Below are 16,745 nucleotides of genomic sequence, written 5' to 3' on the forward strand. Positions count from 1 at the left end.
AGTAGACAGACAGCAACGGGTGGAGTTCACGTTTTTATTCATTTATTTCCATAACGATGGTAAAAAGAACTTAAAAAAAAAAGCTGTGATGTCAAAGGACGAGCTTGATGACATACAAGGAAAAGGAGGGGGTGGGACTTCATGGCAGCAGCAGTCTGTTTCAGCCAATCACAGGACAGGAAGGAGGACAAGGAGGAGCTAAACTGAAGATATGTCTGTCAAAATGTTGCCAAGCAACAGGACTCCTCCAGCCAATCAGAGAAAGGGGGTGGGGTGTGGCTCAGGCAGGGGTTAAATGAAGAGGCGGGGTTAAAGGACATCATCACTCTCAGCTGTGTGGAGCTGTGTGTCATCAGCATCCGTCATGATACTACTGTCCTGACTGTCGTCCACCTCCGCCGCTAGAGGGAGACAGGTGGAGAGAGATGGAGAAAGGGAGACAGTTTTATTCCCTAAGACAAAGTTGCCAGATGTAGTGTGGGATCACATGTCATATAACATCTCTGACTACTTAATGTAACTCTCAGTGATGGTTATTAATTATCGATTGTAGTGGTTCTGCATTGGTCAGTGAGAACAAATCTCCTTTGACATCACAAGCAGACTGACCAATCACAGTACTGCAGTACAAGTACATAGTACATGTATCTGAAGTTACTTCCTGCCCCGAGGTTCATGCTGACTGCTGATCAAATTGAATACTGATGACTGAAGATCGACTGATCATTTTGTAGCATTTTGCATCCCGTTGATCAGGATTGTAAATGGCATAGCAGTTTCTTAAGGGGATGATATGAAAGATGTTCAACATGACGTCATCACATCAGTCTTCCAACTTGTTTGGACTGACGGTGCTATCGACCAGATGGTTCTCATATGTTCTCATGAACCTTTTTACAGGTTTGACATGTACACACGTTTAGGCTTGAATTTCTTTCGTCAAACCCAAACTGAGGACCTAAATTTTTCTTTGACACCAAGTCGTCCTGACCTGATTCACCTGACTGACCACAACACCTCACTCTCCTGCCATCCTGAACATCACGTTGAGCAACTGCCAACGGTGATGTAAAGAGCTCACATAATCAATCAATAATCAATAATCCAGAAAAGAAACACAGCCATGCACTCAGACAGCTTTACCTGTCTCTCATCCCTCAGTCTCTGTCTCACCTTCGTCCTCTGGCAGGTATCGCTTGTCAATGGCTTCTTTGATCTGGTTGTTTGCTCCTTTAGGATCCAGATCCATCGCCCAGCTGAAGTTCATCAGAGCCAGGTGAGTCTGACCCAGCTTCTTATACACCTGCGGAGGTGAGACAGGTAGTCAGACAGACAGGTGGAGGCTCAAGCAGAGCTCCATCCACGATGGGGTTCATGAGTCAGAGGTCAGGTGATGTTTCTTACCTTTCCTATGAGAAAGTAAACCAAAGACTCTTTGGGAACAATCTGTTTGAGCTCCTCCAGCTCCTGAAGGGCCGCCTGCACACAGACAGGTCAGGGAGAGAGAGAGAGAGAGAGAGAGAGAGAGAGAGAGAGAGAGAGAGAGAGAGAGAGAAAGAAACAGGTCAGCGCAGTGAGAGACAGACGGGTCAGATCACAGACCTAATGTTAACAAGCAGAACATATTGATCACTCTAATCAGTATTAATCACCTTGTACTTGTCGTTGGCGAACAGTATGGACGCTCGGTGGAACTTGCAGAGTGGGTTTTTTGGGTCGATGCCGATCGCCCTGTTCAGAGTCTCTAAAGCGGCATCCGACTTCTTCAACGCATGCTGCACCTGCATATACATACACACAAAGAGTCAAATACAGCAGGGTAGAGGGTACAACAGTTGTTCAGGGTCCAATAAAAACCTTCTTAATGTTCTGGTTTGGGTCAAAACCTGTTGGTGCTGACTGCATTTCATCAAGTACTCATTCATTCATTTTCTATACCGCTTATTCATCACGGTTGCGGGGGGGCTGGAGCCTATCCCAGCTAACTATGGGCGAGAGGCGCGGTTCACCCTGGACTGGTCGCCAGTCAATTGCAGGGCTGACACACAAAGACAGACAACCACACACTCACACCTTGGGGCAAAGCCGAGCAGCCAGTTAATCTGATGTACATGTTTCTGAGATTGTGGGAGAAAGCCAGAACATGCAAACTCCACACAGAAAGGATTCGAACCTGGAAAGTTTCAGCATTCTTCTTATTCTTTCATTCTTTATTCTCCATTTAGGGTTGTGTTCCATTAATTTCTGAACTAAGTATCTGGTACCCAGACCTGATGATATCTGATGGTACCTTGTGTACTTTGTCTGTATGAGATGTTCTAACTAGCAGCTTTGCTTCAAAGGACGAAGCTCTTTGGAGACCTGACGGCAGCTGGACGAACTGCAAATTTTCATCCACCTTTTCCACCTGTATACATTCACTGGCCCAACTTTTCACTGGTCCTTAGCCACAGGCCAGTTCTGCTTGTTCTGATTGGACCCTGAGGATTCTACAGGTGAACCAGGTGAACATACCACTCCAATGTGACAGAGGAGCACGGAGCTCTGAGGATTGATGCTCAGTGCCTTCTTAAAGTGGATTTCTGCCAAGTTGAACTTCTCCTGTTTGTAGTAAATCATCCCCAGACCGTACCTGAACACACACAGAGTTTAGAGATGATACACATATGGAACCAAACCAGGCATGAATGTATGCAGGAATATCTGAAGTTTAGTTAACATTTCTTGCAGTATCTCTTGACTCTAACAGTACACACATATACTACCAACATACTATACCAACATGCACTGTATCCAACCCATTTTGGTTACCATGCCTACCAGCGTACCATGCGTTGTAGTGTCTGTTGTTGACTCGGATGGCGTTGCGAAAGCAGGCGAGTGCTCGGTCCAACTCCTCTGTCAAAACAAACTCATGACCCAGCAGAGTGTAGGCATAAGCAAAGCCTGGGTCCACCTGAGAGACAGACAGGAGAGAGACAGTTATTGGAGTCTGAGACACAGAGGAGAAGAGAGAGACAGACAGGTGGATCACGTTATATCTGTACAAGATGGCGGTGCGTTGGTAGCACCCAGCAGCCTCTCTGGGTCAACTATAGTCCCATTTTGTGTATTAAGCCTGACCTGTGACACAATTCTGGTCTCATGAGTGTCGCATGATGCCGTTGTGCAGGGAAAGAGATGCCAGAAGCGGTGTGTGAGAGGAAGCAGAAGTGCGGCAAGCAGGCAGAAGTCTGTGCTAGGCTAAAAACAAACCTGGCCAGCTCTTCCGTCCATTACACTCACTCACTCGCCGACAGAGACACAACAAGACTCGCGGCGGCAGGTTGTGTATCTACATCAACATGGAATGGTGCAAGAACTCTGTCTTAGTCTCCACACATTGTTCTAGGGCGGTGGAATTCTTAATCGTCAGATGCTGACGAATTATCTGATATTATTTGCCACGGGATTTCACCACTGTGCTCATTGTTACAGTATTCTGCCCAGCGCTAAAGCGAAGGTAGATAACGGGGGCAGCCGTGGCCTAGAGGTTGGAGAAGCGGCTTGTGATCGGAGGGTCAACGGTTCGATTCCCCCACCAGACGGGCAGGAAAAATTTCGGTGCGGTGGAGTGATTAATGCGAAAAATGCTCCCCCCCTTCATTAGCCGGCTGATGTGCCCTTGAGCAAGGCACTTAACCCCCCAATATGCTCCCCGGGCGCTTGATGCTGCCCACTGCTCCTGTGTGTGTTTCACTGCATGTAATTTGCCGGGTGTTGCATGTGTGTGTTCAACTAAGGATGGGTCAAATGCAGAAGACGAATTCAGTGTGTGTATGTAAAAATATATATACTGTCAATAAAGCTGATTCTTCTTCTTCTTCTTAAGGTAGCACTGAGTGAAGCTCAAAACTCACACCCGGAGATTCAACCATGTGAATCTCAAGGCAGTCCTCCCTAAGTTCCATCAACATGTGGACTTTGCAACAAGAGGGGAAAGCACACTGGATTTTGCATACACAATCATCCCAAGTGCGTACCAGGCAGAGCCCCGCCCCCTCCTCAGATACTCAGACCACATCTCTGTTACGCTAATTCCAGCATACAGACCACTGACTGGTACATGTTTAGGGAGGCTGCTACCAACAATGACCACACCAACCTGGAGTATACATCATCAGTCGTTGGCTACAGTCATGGAAAAAATTATTAGACCACTGTTGTTTTCTTCAATTTCTTGTTCATTTTAATGCCTAGTACCACTAGGTAGGCATATTACCTGAAGAATACAATGAAAATGACAAAAATACAGCTGCAATTTATGTCCTATTTCAAGGATACAAGGAGCTTTATTGTCATTTCACAAATGTAGAAACATGAGTTGGAACGAAATTAGTTTCCCCGGTCCAGGTATAAGCCCAATTACCTAACAAAACACCTAATGCAAATAAATATAAACAACAATATATAAATATAAAAAACCAATCAAAATAAGAGATATACACAGTACTGTGATATTGTGCAAATGGCGGAGTAGTGCAAATGACAGTAGTATTTGACGTGTTTAAGGTTAATTGTATTTCCAGGGTATATAAGAGGCCATTTCATGTCATAAGCAGCACTTCGCAAAGGCCAAGAATGGTTTCCTGCTTACATTCAAGCCGTAGCACAACTCAGAAGTTGTCAGTAACAAAAGAATTATGTGAAGCCACAAAGCCACATCTTGGCACTGCTGGAAATTGGCATAAGTGAGAGACGGGTAACCAAAAAACTGAAGATCTCCAAGACAGCTGTTCATTACACCAAGAAAAAGCAAGCCAAACATGGTACTACCAAATTGCTAGCTGGTCAAGGCAGAATTGCAATTGTGTGAAGGGCGAATGAACCACGTCACGTACAGGGCTACTTTTGAAAACAGTCTTCTTCCATCAGCTGATACACTATTTCCTGTCTCAAATGAATAGATTTTTCCAACAAGACAATGCCCCTTGCCACACGGCAAGGTCAGTTAAAGCCTGGATGGAGAACTGGAACATTTGAACCTTGCCTTGGCCTGCTCAATCACCAGATCTAAATACAACTGAAAACCTGTGGAACATCATCAAACTCAAAATGGAGAACCACAAGCCCAAAGAAAATTTGTTTGAATTTTTGAAACAGGAATGAGCTACTGTGACAGCAGAACAATGTCAGAAGCTGGTGGAGAGCATGCCAAGACACATGGCTGCAGTAATCGAAAACAATGGTTATGCAATCAAGTGCAATATTATATAATATACAATATTATAATTTGTATCATGTGACTAACACACACACAAAAGAAAACATGGAATGCCTAAAAGCACTGTTTTTGGCAGTACAATGCCATTGAACTTAAGTGATTTTGGTTATTATCAAGAAAACCATGGAAAATGGCTAGATAACAGCTCTTTAATGAAACCCTTATGAGCTATTTTTGTTGTTATCATTATATTTGTCCAAACAAATGCACCTTTAGTTGTACCAGGCATTAAAATGAACAAGAAAGTGAAGAAACCAAGGGTGATCTAATAATTTTTTCCATGACAACATGCACTGACAACATCACTGTACCCAAGACCATCACCACACGTGCCAACCAGAAGCTATGGATGACTACGGAAGTGCACACACTGCTGGGGACCCAAGACAGAGCCTTCAGAGCTGGTGACAAGGCAGCACCGAGTACAACAACAGCCAAACTGTCCCGGGCCATCAGGAAGCGCAAAACGTGCACACGCCCTGAGAATCCACGGCCACTTCAAAGACAGTGGGGATACTTGGTGCCTGTGGCAAGGCATCCAAGCCATCACCAATTACATGCACTGAGCCACTTCTACACACTCTTTGACCAGGTGCTATGTCTCACTACAGCTGACATGTGGAGGACTCTACGCAGAGAGAATTTCCCTCGGGATCAATAAAGTACCTATCTATCTTCAACTCTCCCTGAGCTGTGCCATCAGTCCTGCTTCAAGGAAACCACCATCAATCCCAAGACGCCACCAGTGACCTGCCTTAATGACTATTGACCCGTTACACTCACGCCCACCATCATGAAGTGCTTTGAGAAGGTAGTTATGAGGCACATAAAAGACCAGCTGCCCCCCACCCTGAACCCTCAACAGTTCCCATACCATCACAACTGCTCAACGGACAACGTCATTACGACTGTGCTCCACCCGGCTCTCACTCACCCAGACAACAAGGACAGTTTTGTTGAAATGCTGTTTACAGACTTCAGTTCAGCATTCAACACCATCATCCCTCAGCACCTGGTTGAAAAGCACCTGCGTCTGCTTGGCCTGAACACCTCTGCAACTGGATCCTGGACTTTCTAACTGAGAGACCTAACAAAGTCTGCATTGGCAGCAACATCTCCAGCACCACCATGTTGAGCACAGGAGCCCCACAAGGTTGTGTGCTCATCCCTCTGCTGTTCACACTGCTGACTCAGGACTGTAAGTCAATGCACAGCACAAATCCCATCATTAAGTTCATTGATGACACGACCGTGGTGGGTCTCATCAGCCTACAGACAGGAGGTGCAACGTCTAACGGACTAGTGCAAAGTCAACAACTTGTCCCCGAATGTCGACAAGACCAAAGAGATGGTCCTGAACTTCAGAAAATCACAGAGGGACCACTCTCCACTAAACATTGATGGCTTCACCGTAGAGATCACCAAGAGCACCAAGTTCCTCTGCATTAACTTGGCAGGTGACCTCACCTGGTCACTCAACACCAGCTCCACTGTCAAGAAAGCCCAGTAGCGGCTCCACTTCCTGAGGAACCTGAGGAAAGCGTATCCCCCCCCCCCCCATCACATTCTACAGGGGGACCACTGAGAGCAGCCTGTGCAGCTGCATCTCCGCCTAATACAGTAACCGCACCGCAGCAGATCGCAAGGACCTGCAGCAGGTAGCAAGAACAGCTGAAAAGATCATCTGGGTCACTCCCCTACATCAAATACATCTACACCACACACTGCATCCACAAAACCCTCAGCATTGTGGATGATCTTGCACACCCACCACACAAACTGTTCCCTCTTCTACTGTCTGGGAAAAGACACTGAAACATTTGGACTCTTACAACCAGACTGTGCTACAGTTTCTGCCCACAGTCCTTAAGACTCCTTAACACTCAGAGGCTGGACTGAGTTCACAACAAAACAAATCATGCCCATTGTCACCTTCTACCTCATAATGTTTACAGCTACTGTTCTACCTGCACTTTATACCGTTTACACTGCACTTGAGGGCTGTCTCAAACATTCCACAATAGGACCAGGTCCCAGTTGGTGCTGCTCTGTGTTGTTAGTAGCTATAGTCTATAGTTTGCATAGTCTTGTGTCAGTTTGCACTTTGTACAGTGTTGTATTTAAATTCTGGTTGGATTCTAACTGATCCCTTGAAGAATGCTGTCGTGTTTCACTGTTACTATAAACAGTTGAAATAACAATAAAACTTCTTGATTTGACTAGATCAAAGAAGGGAACGAGTCAGCTAATTCAACTATAGTAACAGCAGCTCACCTGGATGGCTCTCTGGAAGAACTTGATGGCAATGTCGTGCTCCCTCTGAAGACTGAAACAGTTTCCTGCTACACACCAGGCCTGCAAAGACAGACAGGGGATGACTCTACCACAGCTTTGAGACTCTGGTGTGGTTGGTGGACAAGTGTAGTTCTTACTTCAGGACAGTTCTTGTCCATGTCGGTCAGGTCTTTAGAGAGGGCAGACAGGGCCACATCTTTTTGGAGGTGCCACAGTGTGGTGGAGTAAATCTCCATACCCTCAACTCTGTACGACTCAATCCTGCGAACCTCGCTGAACAGACGCTCCGCCTACGAACAAACAGACACATCATCATGACATCATAACCTCTGGACAGATACCTAAAGTGCCCCAGTCAGGTGAGCGGTACCTGTGTGTATTCGGCCAGCTCGAAGTAAGCCCTGCCGATGTGGGTGAGCACCCAGCCAGTGTTGTAGTGCTGGGGAGGAAGGGAGGTGAGGATGTTGATCGCTTCTCTGCAATTGTACGAGCACAGTGCCTGGTAACCACGGCCCAGTTCCCGCAGCAACGCCATCACGCTATCTGTACAAGGAAAACACACACACATACATCTGAACACTGTTTATAAACACTTCTAATATGCTGCTGTCACTCTAGAAACCAGACTGACCAGACTTACGTTCAGGCTCCCGGCCGCTCTCAGCACTACAACAAACTATCTGTTGCAGGTCTCTCACACTGCTGAAATCTTGGTGCATGGATGGACTAATGCAGTATCAGTACTATTAGCAGCTGTCTAACGCTGTAGTCTTAATTCAGTTAGTAAACTCTGTCTGCTCAGTGCCTAAATAAAGACTGACATTAAGATTCTGTTCCAGTCCTGGATCAGTAGACCAGCTGTTTATTCATGCAGGGATCCTGGAGGGGTGCATCCAGCCTACATGTGTTTTGTCAACTTGGAGAAGGTTAATGACTGCAGCCCCACATGGTTAAAGGACTGTTAACACGATTCATGCTGTCCAATCACCAGAGTGCAAACTGCCTGAGGAGCTGTCACTGCTCTTCCTGAAGAACTTCAAGGATTTCCAGCTGTTGTTCATCAGTGACAGTGAGATGGAACCTGAGCACTGATTCGGGTTAACGGACTATTATAATTCAGAACAAAACACTCTTGTTACTGGCCAAACGTCTTTTGAACCCAAACCTCTTGTATCTGTGGGTGGTGACCTGAGCCTCGGGCTCAGTCACCCTGTGCTCAGACTTAAATTGCTTCTCAAATTTCTCGAGACATTGGACAAGGAGGTGGTGTTGCAGCCATATTTTACTCAAGCCTAGCAAGCAGGTCAAAGCCTAAACTCAGTAGTTCATTTGAGAGCTGCTGGCTGCTGGTGAGCTCATCGACGGACCCGCTGCAGTTTGCCTACCAGCCAGGAATTGGAGTGGAGGGTGCCATTATCTGCCTCCTGCACAAATCACTATCTCACCTGGAGAGGGCTGGGAGCACTGTGAGGATCATGTTTTTCAACTTCTCCAGTGCCTTCAACACCATCCAGCCCACACTACCGGGAGACAAGTTGAAGTGTGCAGGAGTAGACCACCACCTCAGTGCATGGACTGTGGACTACCTGACAAACAGGCCACAGTATGTGAGGACGCAGAGCTGCCCCCTGCTGTCAGACTCCACAACAAGCACAACTGATAGACTTGACATTTAAGCTGATGAATGTGTTAACTGGACAATAAATCAAGTGCAATAACGGGACAAATGGTCACACCAGACCTGCAATAATACATGTGCAGTAATAATTGTGCAATAATCCTTACTCACGTAACACTACTACTAGGATCAGTACATACATACTTAGCCGCTGAAACAAATCGATACAATAATCAATCCATCCACTAATCATAACTTGAGGGACTCTAGTGTAAATAGTCTTTTTCTTTTCTGTACTGTGTACAGCTGCAGGTACTTGTTTCCTGTGTATTTATTCTTTTTGAATGCACATCCTTCCCTTATCCTGTTTTGCTCATGGGATTTTGTTGGGTCTCTCTAAAAATCAAATTAAAGAGTTTGTTTAGGCCTGCTCTAACTGGAAAGTGTCATGTAATTTGGCACTACACAAATAAATTGAATTGAATTCTCCATGTTGTGAGCAGATGACAAAATCTGATTGGGATCATCATGGACATCCCCAGAGAGGTTTTCCAAGCATGTCCAACTGGAAACAGACCCTGTGACAGACCCAGAACATTCTGGATGTATTTTTATTCCGATCTACTTTGTGACTGGGGAGAAAGACATAAGAGCTACTTGGGTTGCTGGCACCTGATCTGGAACTGAGTACACATCAGAAAAATGGATGAATGAATGGCTGTGATGGGAGACCCTGCAGAAGCTCTCTGGTAGAATCAGACTGCGATACACAAGTATTGTTTCATGATTACCTGCAGCAGCCCTCTGGTACTGAGGAATCTTTGTATCTGGGAGACTCAAACCAGGATCCAGTCTCAGGATGTCTAGACTCTCATTCAGGTTGCTGCTGTTTGTGGTCTTTGCTGATTTACATTTAGTTTTCCTGTTAGGGATCTTTGTAGGGAACTTCATCTTTAACTTCTTACTATTCTCCTGCAGGAACAGACACAGTGCATGACAAATTAACATCAGTTTAGTAAAAAGTTGCACTGCAATACTGCAGTATTACTGTACTAGCGTAGTACCTTGGCAGTAGAGCTGGCACTAGTAAACAGTCTGGAGCTTCTTCTGGGCTGAACATTTGGAGGACCAGACATACTGGGACTGAGGACCTGAGGAGAGCCACTGAGAGACAGACAGGTTTCATGAACATAAGACATCTGTCTGTGTCTCAAGTCTGAAGAGATGAAAGCCCTACTTCTCTTTACAGGAAGGCAATGAAATATTGACCTGGAGTCAGAGCTCTCCGATTGGCTTCTAAAGTTACCTGGTATGAGGGGCCGAGGTCTGTGATTGGTTGAAGGGGATGGGGAGAACATCCCTGCTGTTGCCACTCTGACTGAAAACAGACTTTGACTGACTGATCCTGGAGACCGACTGAGAGAGAGACAGAAATATGGAAAGACTTGGTGGCTTAAATTTTTTTAATGAGTGTGAAAAGCATATTCAGTCATAACTAACAAATTGGCACCAGAAACTGTTGATCCTGGTTTTTTTTATTCTTTTTGTATTCAAGGGTGAGCTGCAACAATACGGTCTGGACTCCTGGATGGCTGGAAAGTCAGAGTGTGTCAGGGTGTGTGTAATCTGTGCTCACCTTCTTGCTGGGAGCTGTAGACTGCGTTTCCATGGTAGCTGAATAGTTCTGTAGATATGTGGGGTCTCCAGGGCTCGGCTCCAGGGGCAGGATACCAAAACTACACACACACACACACACACACACACACACACACACACACAGTGTTATCTATGACAGATGTTAAAGGACAAGTTTACAAGTTTTTCTTGTGTTTATCAACATCATTTTGCCATAATGAATAATGATGTTCTAACCGAAATGTCAAGTCCTCCCGTGTAAAAATAAAAACAGACTAAATGTTATGTCGCTTAATGTTTCGTAAGACTGCATCTCCCCACATCAAGTCTCAAAAAAGGACCTGATGTCAAATTTCTGATGCAAGTAATCAATAAATACTGATCAGAACAGAAGAGACAGCGAAGGATACATGAGGCAACGCTGCACTTTGTACTGTGGGTCATGTGCCAAATACAGGCTGCAATAATATCATGCTTCCAAACACAGTTTCTATTGATCAACTGATCACATCACAGCTCAGCGATGTTTCCAGTTGTTGAAATCCATTCAGTCAAAGGTGAACACATATGAACTCTTACCTGTCTGACCTGTGAATCTGTGTCAGATCACAGGTTGGAATTTCCAATCAGGTCTTCACAGAAGTGAAACTGAGCAAATACTGATGGGAAGGGATGTTTTGTGACCGTACCTTCACAGTTTTTTTTAAATAACTCACCTGGGCGTCAGTGGGCTGAGTGCAGCAGGTCCTCCAAGTAAACTCCGCCCACTCTTGGGCTTATTCTGTTTAGCCAATAGGGAGGCAGCTGATGCCATGGAAACTGTGTTACCCAATATGGAGCCAGTCTCCGGGGAGATAAGGGAAGAGTCAATGTAGGAAACTGACAAATCAGATGTCAGTTTTCCATTAGACGATTCTAGATTCAAACGATTTAACTCCTGAAGAGAAAAAACACACTGATTAACAGACTGGGACCATCTGAAACCATCTGTAATCCCATGAGAAGGATCTGGTACCAGTGTGTCCTGTGGCGTCTCCATGAGGGCCGTGTCAAGGCGGTGGGAGGAGTTCTGGGCGGGACTCACAGAGGGAGGGGGGGGGACTATAGAAGAGTTCTGTAGGGAGGACAATCTGAAGACCTGATCTGGATCTGGCTTGTCTCCTGGAACACACACATTATAAATATTAGTGTGTATGTGTGTGCGTGTGTGTGTGCGTGTGTCTGTGTGTACATGTGTGTTACCTAGGTGGCAGAGGTTCTGAAAAGGTGACCAGAGGAACGGGTTGAGAGTTAAACTTCTCTGGAAACACTCAGCACCTTTAGCAACACGATCTGTCTTACTGCTCAGACAGCCAGACAGGCAGACAGACAGAAACAGACAGATCAGTAATCAGTCAGATGAACGTCATTAATAATAGCAGTAGGCTGGTGGGACTGGTTACCAGTAAATGTGTCCCAGTAATGACAGCGTGAAGGAGGCAGATTCTCCAAACTCAGTGATGATGTCATCCTGACTCTTCTGCTTGTTCAGCACTCCACCAATAAGAACCTGCTCGCCTTCAGCCAGCCTGAGAGACAGACAGATAGAGAGAGGCAGGGCTATGTCCCAGTTTCTACTGGTTCTAATGGTGTAAAACAGGCTGGTTTAGCAGATTAACTCATAACCAGTTTGTGTGCGTGTGTGTGTGTGTGTGTGTGTCTGGGCTTACTTGCTGAGTTCAACGCAGCACTTCGCCAAGAGGAATCGAACCTGCGGTGTGGAGCAGCTGTGAGCCTTCAACAGGCGGTAGGCTTTATAAGGCTTCCCAGAGCGGTAATAACATGTGGCCAGCAGGTAGAGGGCCTCCTCTGACCTCACTGAGAGACAGACAGGCAGACAGATAGACAGACAGACAGGTAAAGCATGGGGATGTAAAAGTAAGTGTATTTGTCCTGAACTGACTGTGTGTTCTCCACGGTTCAGTACACCCTGTGACCCACGGACCACATCTGATACATGATAGATTAAGTAATGGTGCATATGTCCACTGTTGACCATGCAAAAAGTTGGTGTTTTGTGCTTTGAGCTTTGGGTGGTTCATTAGTGCATATTTTCTCATGTTTGGTGCTCATCATTGGTCAGGTGGGTTAGGGTATTAAAAAACCTTGACCCATACATCACTTATGTCTCAAGAACAGACTTAGAGAAGTGACATACATGTAAGTCACCATATAACAACACTGATGTTTTATTTCAACATTCATTAAGCACTTGATTAAAATTTATCATTATCCAAAGCTAAGAAAAAGTTTTTAATCAGGCTCCTAAAAAATTTGGCCCAATTTAATTTGTAACTGAATAGTCCTTGCCCATATTTTGAGGTTCTGGTGTGGGTGGAACAGGAATCCTCAAGTGTAATCTGGAGAACTAGAACTAGAAGATAGCTCGGATCAGCAACAACATCTCCAGCACCACCACGCTGAGCACAGGAGCCCCACAAGGTTGTGTGCTCATCCCTCTGCTGCTCACGCTGCTGACTCATGATTGTGAGGCAATTCACAGCACAAATCACATCATTAAGTTCACTGATGACACAACTGTGGTGGGTCTCATCAGCAATAACAACGAGTCAGCCTACAGACAGGAGGTGCAACGTCTAACGGACTAGAGCAAAGTCAACAACCTGAACATCCCCAAACGTTGAGACCAAGAGATGGTTCTGGATTTCAGGAGAGCAGATTGACAACTCTCTGCTGAACACTAATGTCTCCACCGTGGAGATCACAAAGAGCACCAAATTCCTCTGTGCCCACTTGGTGACGAACCTCACCTGGACCCTCAACACCAGCTCCACTTCCTGAGGAAAGCTCATCTTCCTCCCCCCATCCTCACCACATTCTACAGGGGGACCTTTGAGACCAGCCTGTACAGCTGCATCACTGTTTGGTGTGGTATCTGCACCGCAGCGGATCACGAGGTGGTGAGAACAGCTGAGAAGATCATTGGGGTCCCCCCCACACCCCCATCAAGTACATCTACACCACATACTGCATCTGCAAAGCCTTCAGCATTGTGGATGACCGTGCACACCGAACACACAAACTGTTCACTGTTCTGCCATCTGAGAAAAGATGCCAAAGCATTTGGGCTCTTACAACCAGATTGTGCAACAGCTTCTTCTCCCAAGCCATAAGACTCCTCAGTTCATCAAGAATGAACAATGAACAAATCACCATGTCAACCACAGACAGACAGCTGAGTGAGACACAGACAGACAGACGGATACCCACAGACAGACACAGACATTAAATGAGAGTGAATCGAACGCACGTGGATTAAAAAAACAAAACAAAACAAAAAAAAACCCCAAAGCACAGTATCACAGTCCAAACCATATCCGTAGTGTTAAGTACTCCTATAAAGTGAACATGAAGCTCTGGTGAACAAACATGTGGAAGACAGAGATGTGAGGTATCAGATCCGGAAATGAGATGATAAACTGTTTTTACCCAACGATTTAAAGTTCATTTGTCACTTGTGATGACTGAAGGGGCTCAGCAGATGGACATGCTGATCCATCAGAGACATCTCAGCAGATTCTCTAGTAACACCTCACATCAGTTGGCTAAAATCTGCATCAGAAAAACCAGTCACCCCTTCAATCATCAATACACTATCCAGTCGCCAAAGTGGACAAACCCATGTAACATTTTTATTATGACAGGGGAAATACTAAAAAAAGTACCATTGGGTACCAGTACTGAATTGCAGGTTTTGGCAGGAGTTCAATTTTGATTAGTAGCTAAACCTAGCATTCAGACAGACGGGTGTTACCTTCAGCGTAGAGTCTTTCAGCAAGGAAAACAGCATCCAGATAGGCGTAGTGGTTCAGGGCCTGCCACACTGCAGCCTGAACACAGACAGAGAGAGAGACAGGTTTAGAATAAGACACATGTCAACCAGTCATGACACCTGAACCATCCAGGGGTATGGATTAAGGCTCAATGACGTTGAGATAAGAAGTCCGACAGATTTGACAAAGACTTCAGGTCCAGAACTTTTCTATGATAAACCGTGCAAAATAGAGTACAAAAATGTGCAAAACAGTTTAAAAAATATAAAGAGTTTATAAATGAACAGTTTTAAGGCTTTTACAGGCTATATACATATCAGCATAAATTCACATCACAGCCAACACATCAATAGCAATAATCAGCATGTTAATGGACAGCCTGCAGGCTGCTTCTGAGTGACAGAAATGTGATAAAAAGGCAGGAAACCACACGATGTAACCCGTGAAACCTGGTGAATGAACAGCCGGTCAGTGAACAGACAGGTAACCAGGTTAGATAAGATGAACTTTATTGATTCCGAGTCTGAATGGACAAGATAACAGCAGAGATCAACCGGTGTTTACGGAGTTTGTATTGACCTTTACCGTGATTGTTGGTATGACGTTTATGAATCACATTAAAGCCCTTAAAGCATTTCAGTTCATGTCAACACATCAATGTGTTAAATAAGTCAGTTTATTCTGGAACGCTAACGCTGTATCTGTAATGACTTGACCTGCGATCAGTAATATTTATACTGAACGGACCGTGACTTTTAGACTAAACTACGTCCTGGTTTTATTCTGTTAAACGCTGTCTGACTGTGGCTGACATGGCAGCTAACCTGCTGACTAATATTGTACCGGCAGCTAGCTGAGGTAGTGTTAGCAACGAGAAGCTAGCCAGTTATTAGTCAACTTTAATCTCACAGCTGTGGATGGTCTGGAGTTAGATTTTAAACACAAATTGAAGAGACCATCACCAATCCCGTTTGTTTACTCGAGAACATCAGAGGTAAATGTCTGCTGACTGAAGCCGTTCGACTAAACGTTAGCCACGGTGTTAGCTGGCTAACAGAAGTCTACATCTAAGCGTTAGCATCGCTAATAATGCGTAACACCTTTTGATATCTAGCTGATTAGTATCTCCCTGCACATGATTAGAAATACTAAACTCTTTAACAGAACTTAAACCAACGAATGCTGTACGCTGATCAATTCGGCATACATGAATTCAAGCAGACACGGTTAATTTCGGTAGAATATAAAGTTTAATAACTGTTAGCGCTGGTACTGCAGCACCCAGCGGCTCATTTTGATCTCAACCAAAACGGAGGACCAACATGGAAACTGAATGTTAGATTATCGTACTAAAAGGGAGTTTATGTATTGCACCTATGCCTAAGCGACGTGTGACATTAGGCTCTACCGAGTTTATTTATTAACAGACACCAACAAAAACGTCAATCTGAAACATTTTTAAAATGAGTCTGGCATGACCTGTCCAGAGTACAACCAAACTGACGTTAGTAAACGAACTAGCATTGTGATGAAGTACTGAACCAACCGACGTCTGACAGGTCAAGCCACAATGTAATAATCGGGATATAAACAATGATAACACAAACAAAACGTTCCGTGTTGTTGGCAGCGGGTTGTGTGGCCTTTGGCGGGGGGAGAGCTCACACCGCGGACTGAACCAGCCGCTGAGGCCGAGACAGAAAAGGCAGCCCGAGGTTCATAAATACTCGACTCTCCGCTCATGACAACGAATGGAAAATGTGTTTTTACCTGGACAGGTTCCTGCAGCACCGTCATACCGCTTCGAGACCCCGTCTATCGGTTTTTGTCGTCTGTTTTCCCTCTTTTCTCTCGGCTCTTTCTTTACTACAGTCTCCAGGAGGAGCTTCGGCCGAAGATTTGAACCGAACACGCCGACCGTTACCAACCGAATACAGCCGACGAATGTCGAAGAAAGTAGAAGGCTGGGCCGGAGATGAACGACCGTGAACGGAGAGAGCCGAAGTGCTTGCTACGCCCCCTGATGGTAAAATCTGAATCAGAAATATAGGGAGAAACAAGAACTACACATAAAAGTTGCCATAAAGGCATGAGGATGAAC

General features: G+C 45.2%; 1 protein-coding gene across 1 annotated transcript; it reads right to left on the reverse strand.

The window, feature by feature from the left end:
- Nucleotides 1-20: 20 nt before the first annotated feature.
- Nucleotides 21-16,604, reverse strand: cdc27 (cell division cycle 27). Its single transcript, XM_046414501.1, has 20 exons — nucleotides 16,415-16,604; nucleotides 14,626-14,701; nucleotides 12,521-12,668; nucleotides 12,254-12,379; nucleotides 12,054-12,151; nucleotides 11,827-11,972; nucleotides 11,528-11,748; nucleotides 10,813-10,912; nucleotides 10,483-10,592; nucleotides 10,241-10,340; nucleotides 9,968-10,148; nucleotides 7,929-8,101; nucleotides 7,696-7,848; nucleotides 7,538-7,618; nucleotides 2,829-2,956; nucleotides 2,515-2,632; nucleotides 1,653-1,781; nucleotides 1,405-1,479; nucleotides 1,174-1,303; nucleotides 21-401 (listed from the first exon to the last, which is right to left on the reverse strand). Exons 1-20 carry the CDS (start codon nucleotides 16,439-16,441, stop codon nucleotides 310-312), a joined length of 2,412 nt encoding a protein of 803 aa, XP_046270457.1. The 5' UTR covers nucleotides 16,442-16,604; the 3' UTR covers nucleotides 21-309.
- Between the last annotated feature and the right edge of the window lie 141 nt (nucleotides 16,605-16,745).

This window comes from Scatophagus argus, chromosome 16 (genome assembly GCF_020382885.2).
Source record: "Scatophagus argus isolate fScaArg1 chromosome 16, fScaArg1.pri, whole genome shotgun sequence".
NCBI lineage: Eukaryota > Metazoa > Chordata > Actinopteri > Scatophagidae > Scatophagus > Scatophagus argus.

What these genes read in the sequence shown, in the direction of transcription:
- cdc27 (XM_046414501.1), bottom strand. Translation starts at nt 16,441, where the DNA reads ATGACGGTGCTGCAGGAACCTGTCCAG. An exon ending in AGACGCCACAGGACACACTG is followed by an intron (nt 11,749 to 11,826) that starts GTACCAGATCCT and finishes TTTTCTCTTCAG; the next exon opens with GAGTTAAATCGTTTGAATCT. An exon ending in GTACCAGAGGGCTGCTGCAG is followed by an intron (nt 8,102 to 9,967) that starts GTAATCATGAAA and finishes TTCCTTGTACAG; the next exon opens with ATAGCGTGATGGCGTTGCTG.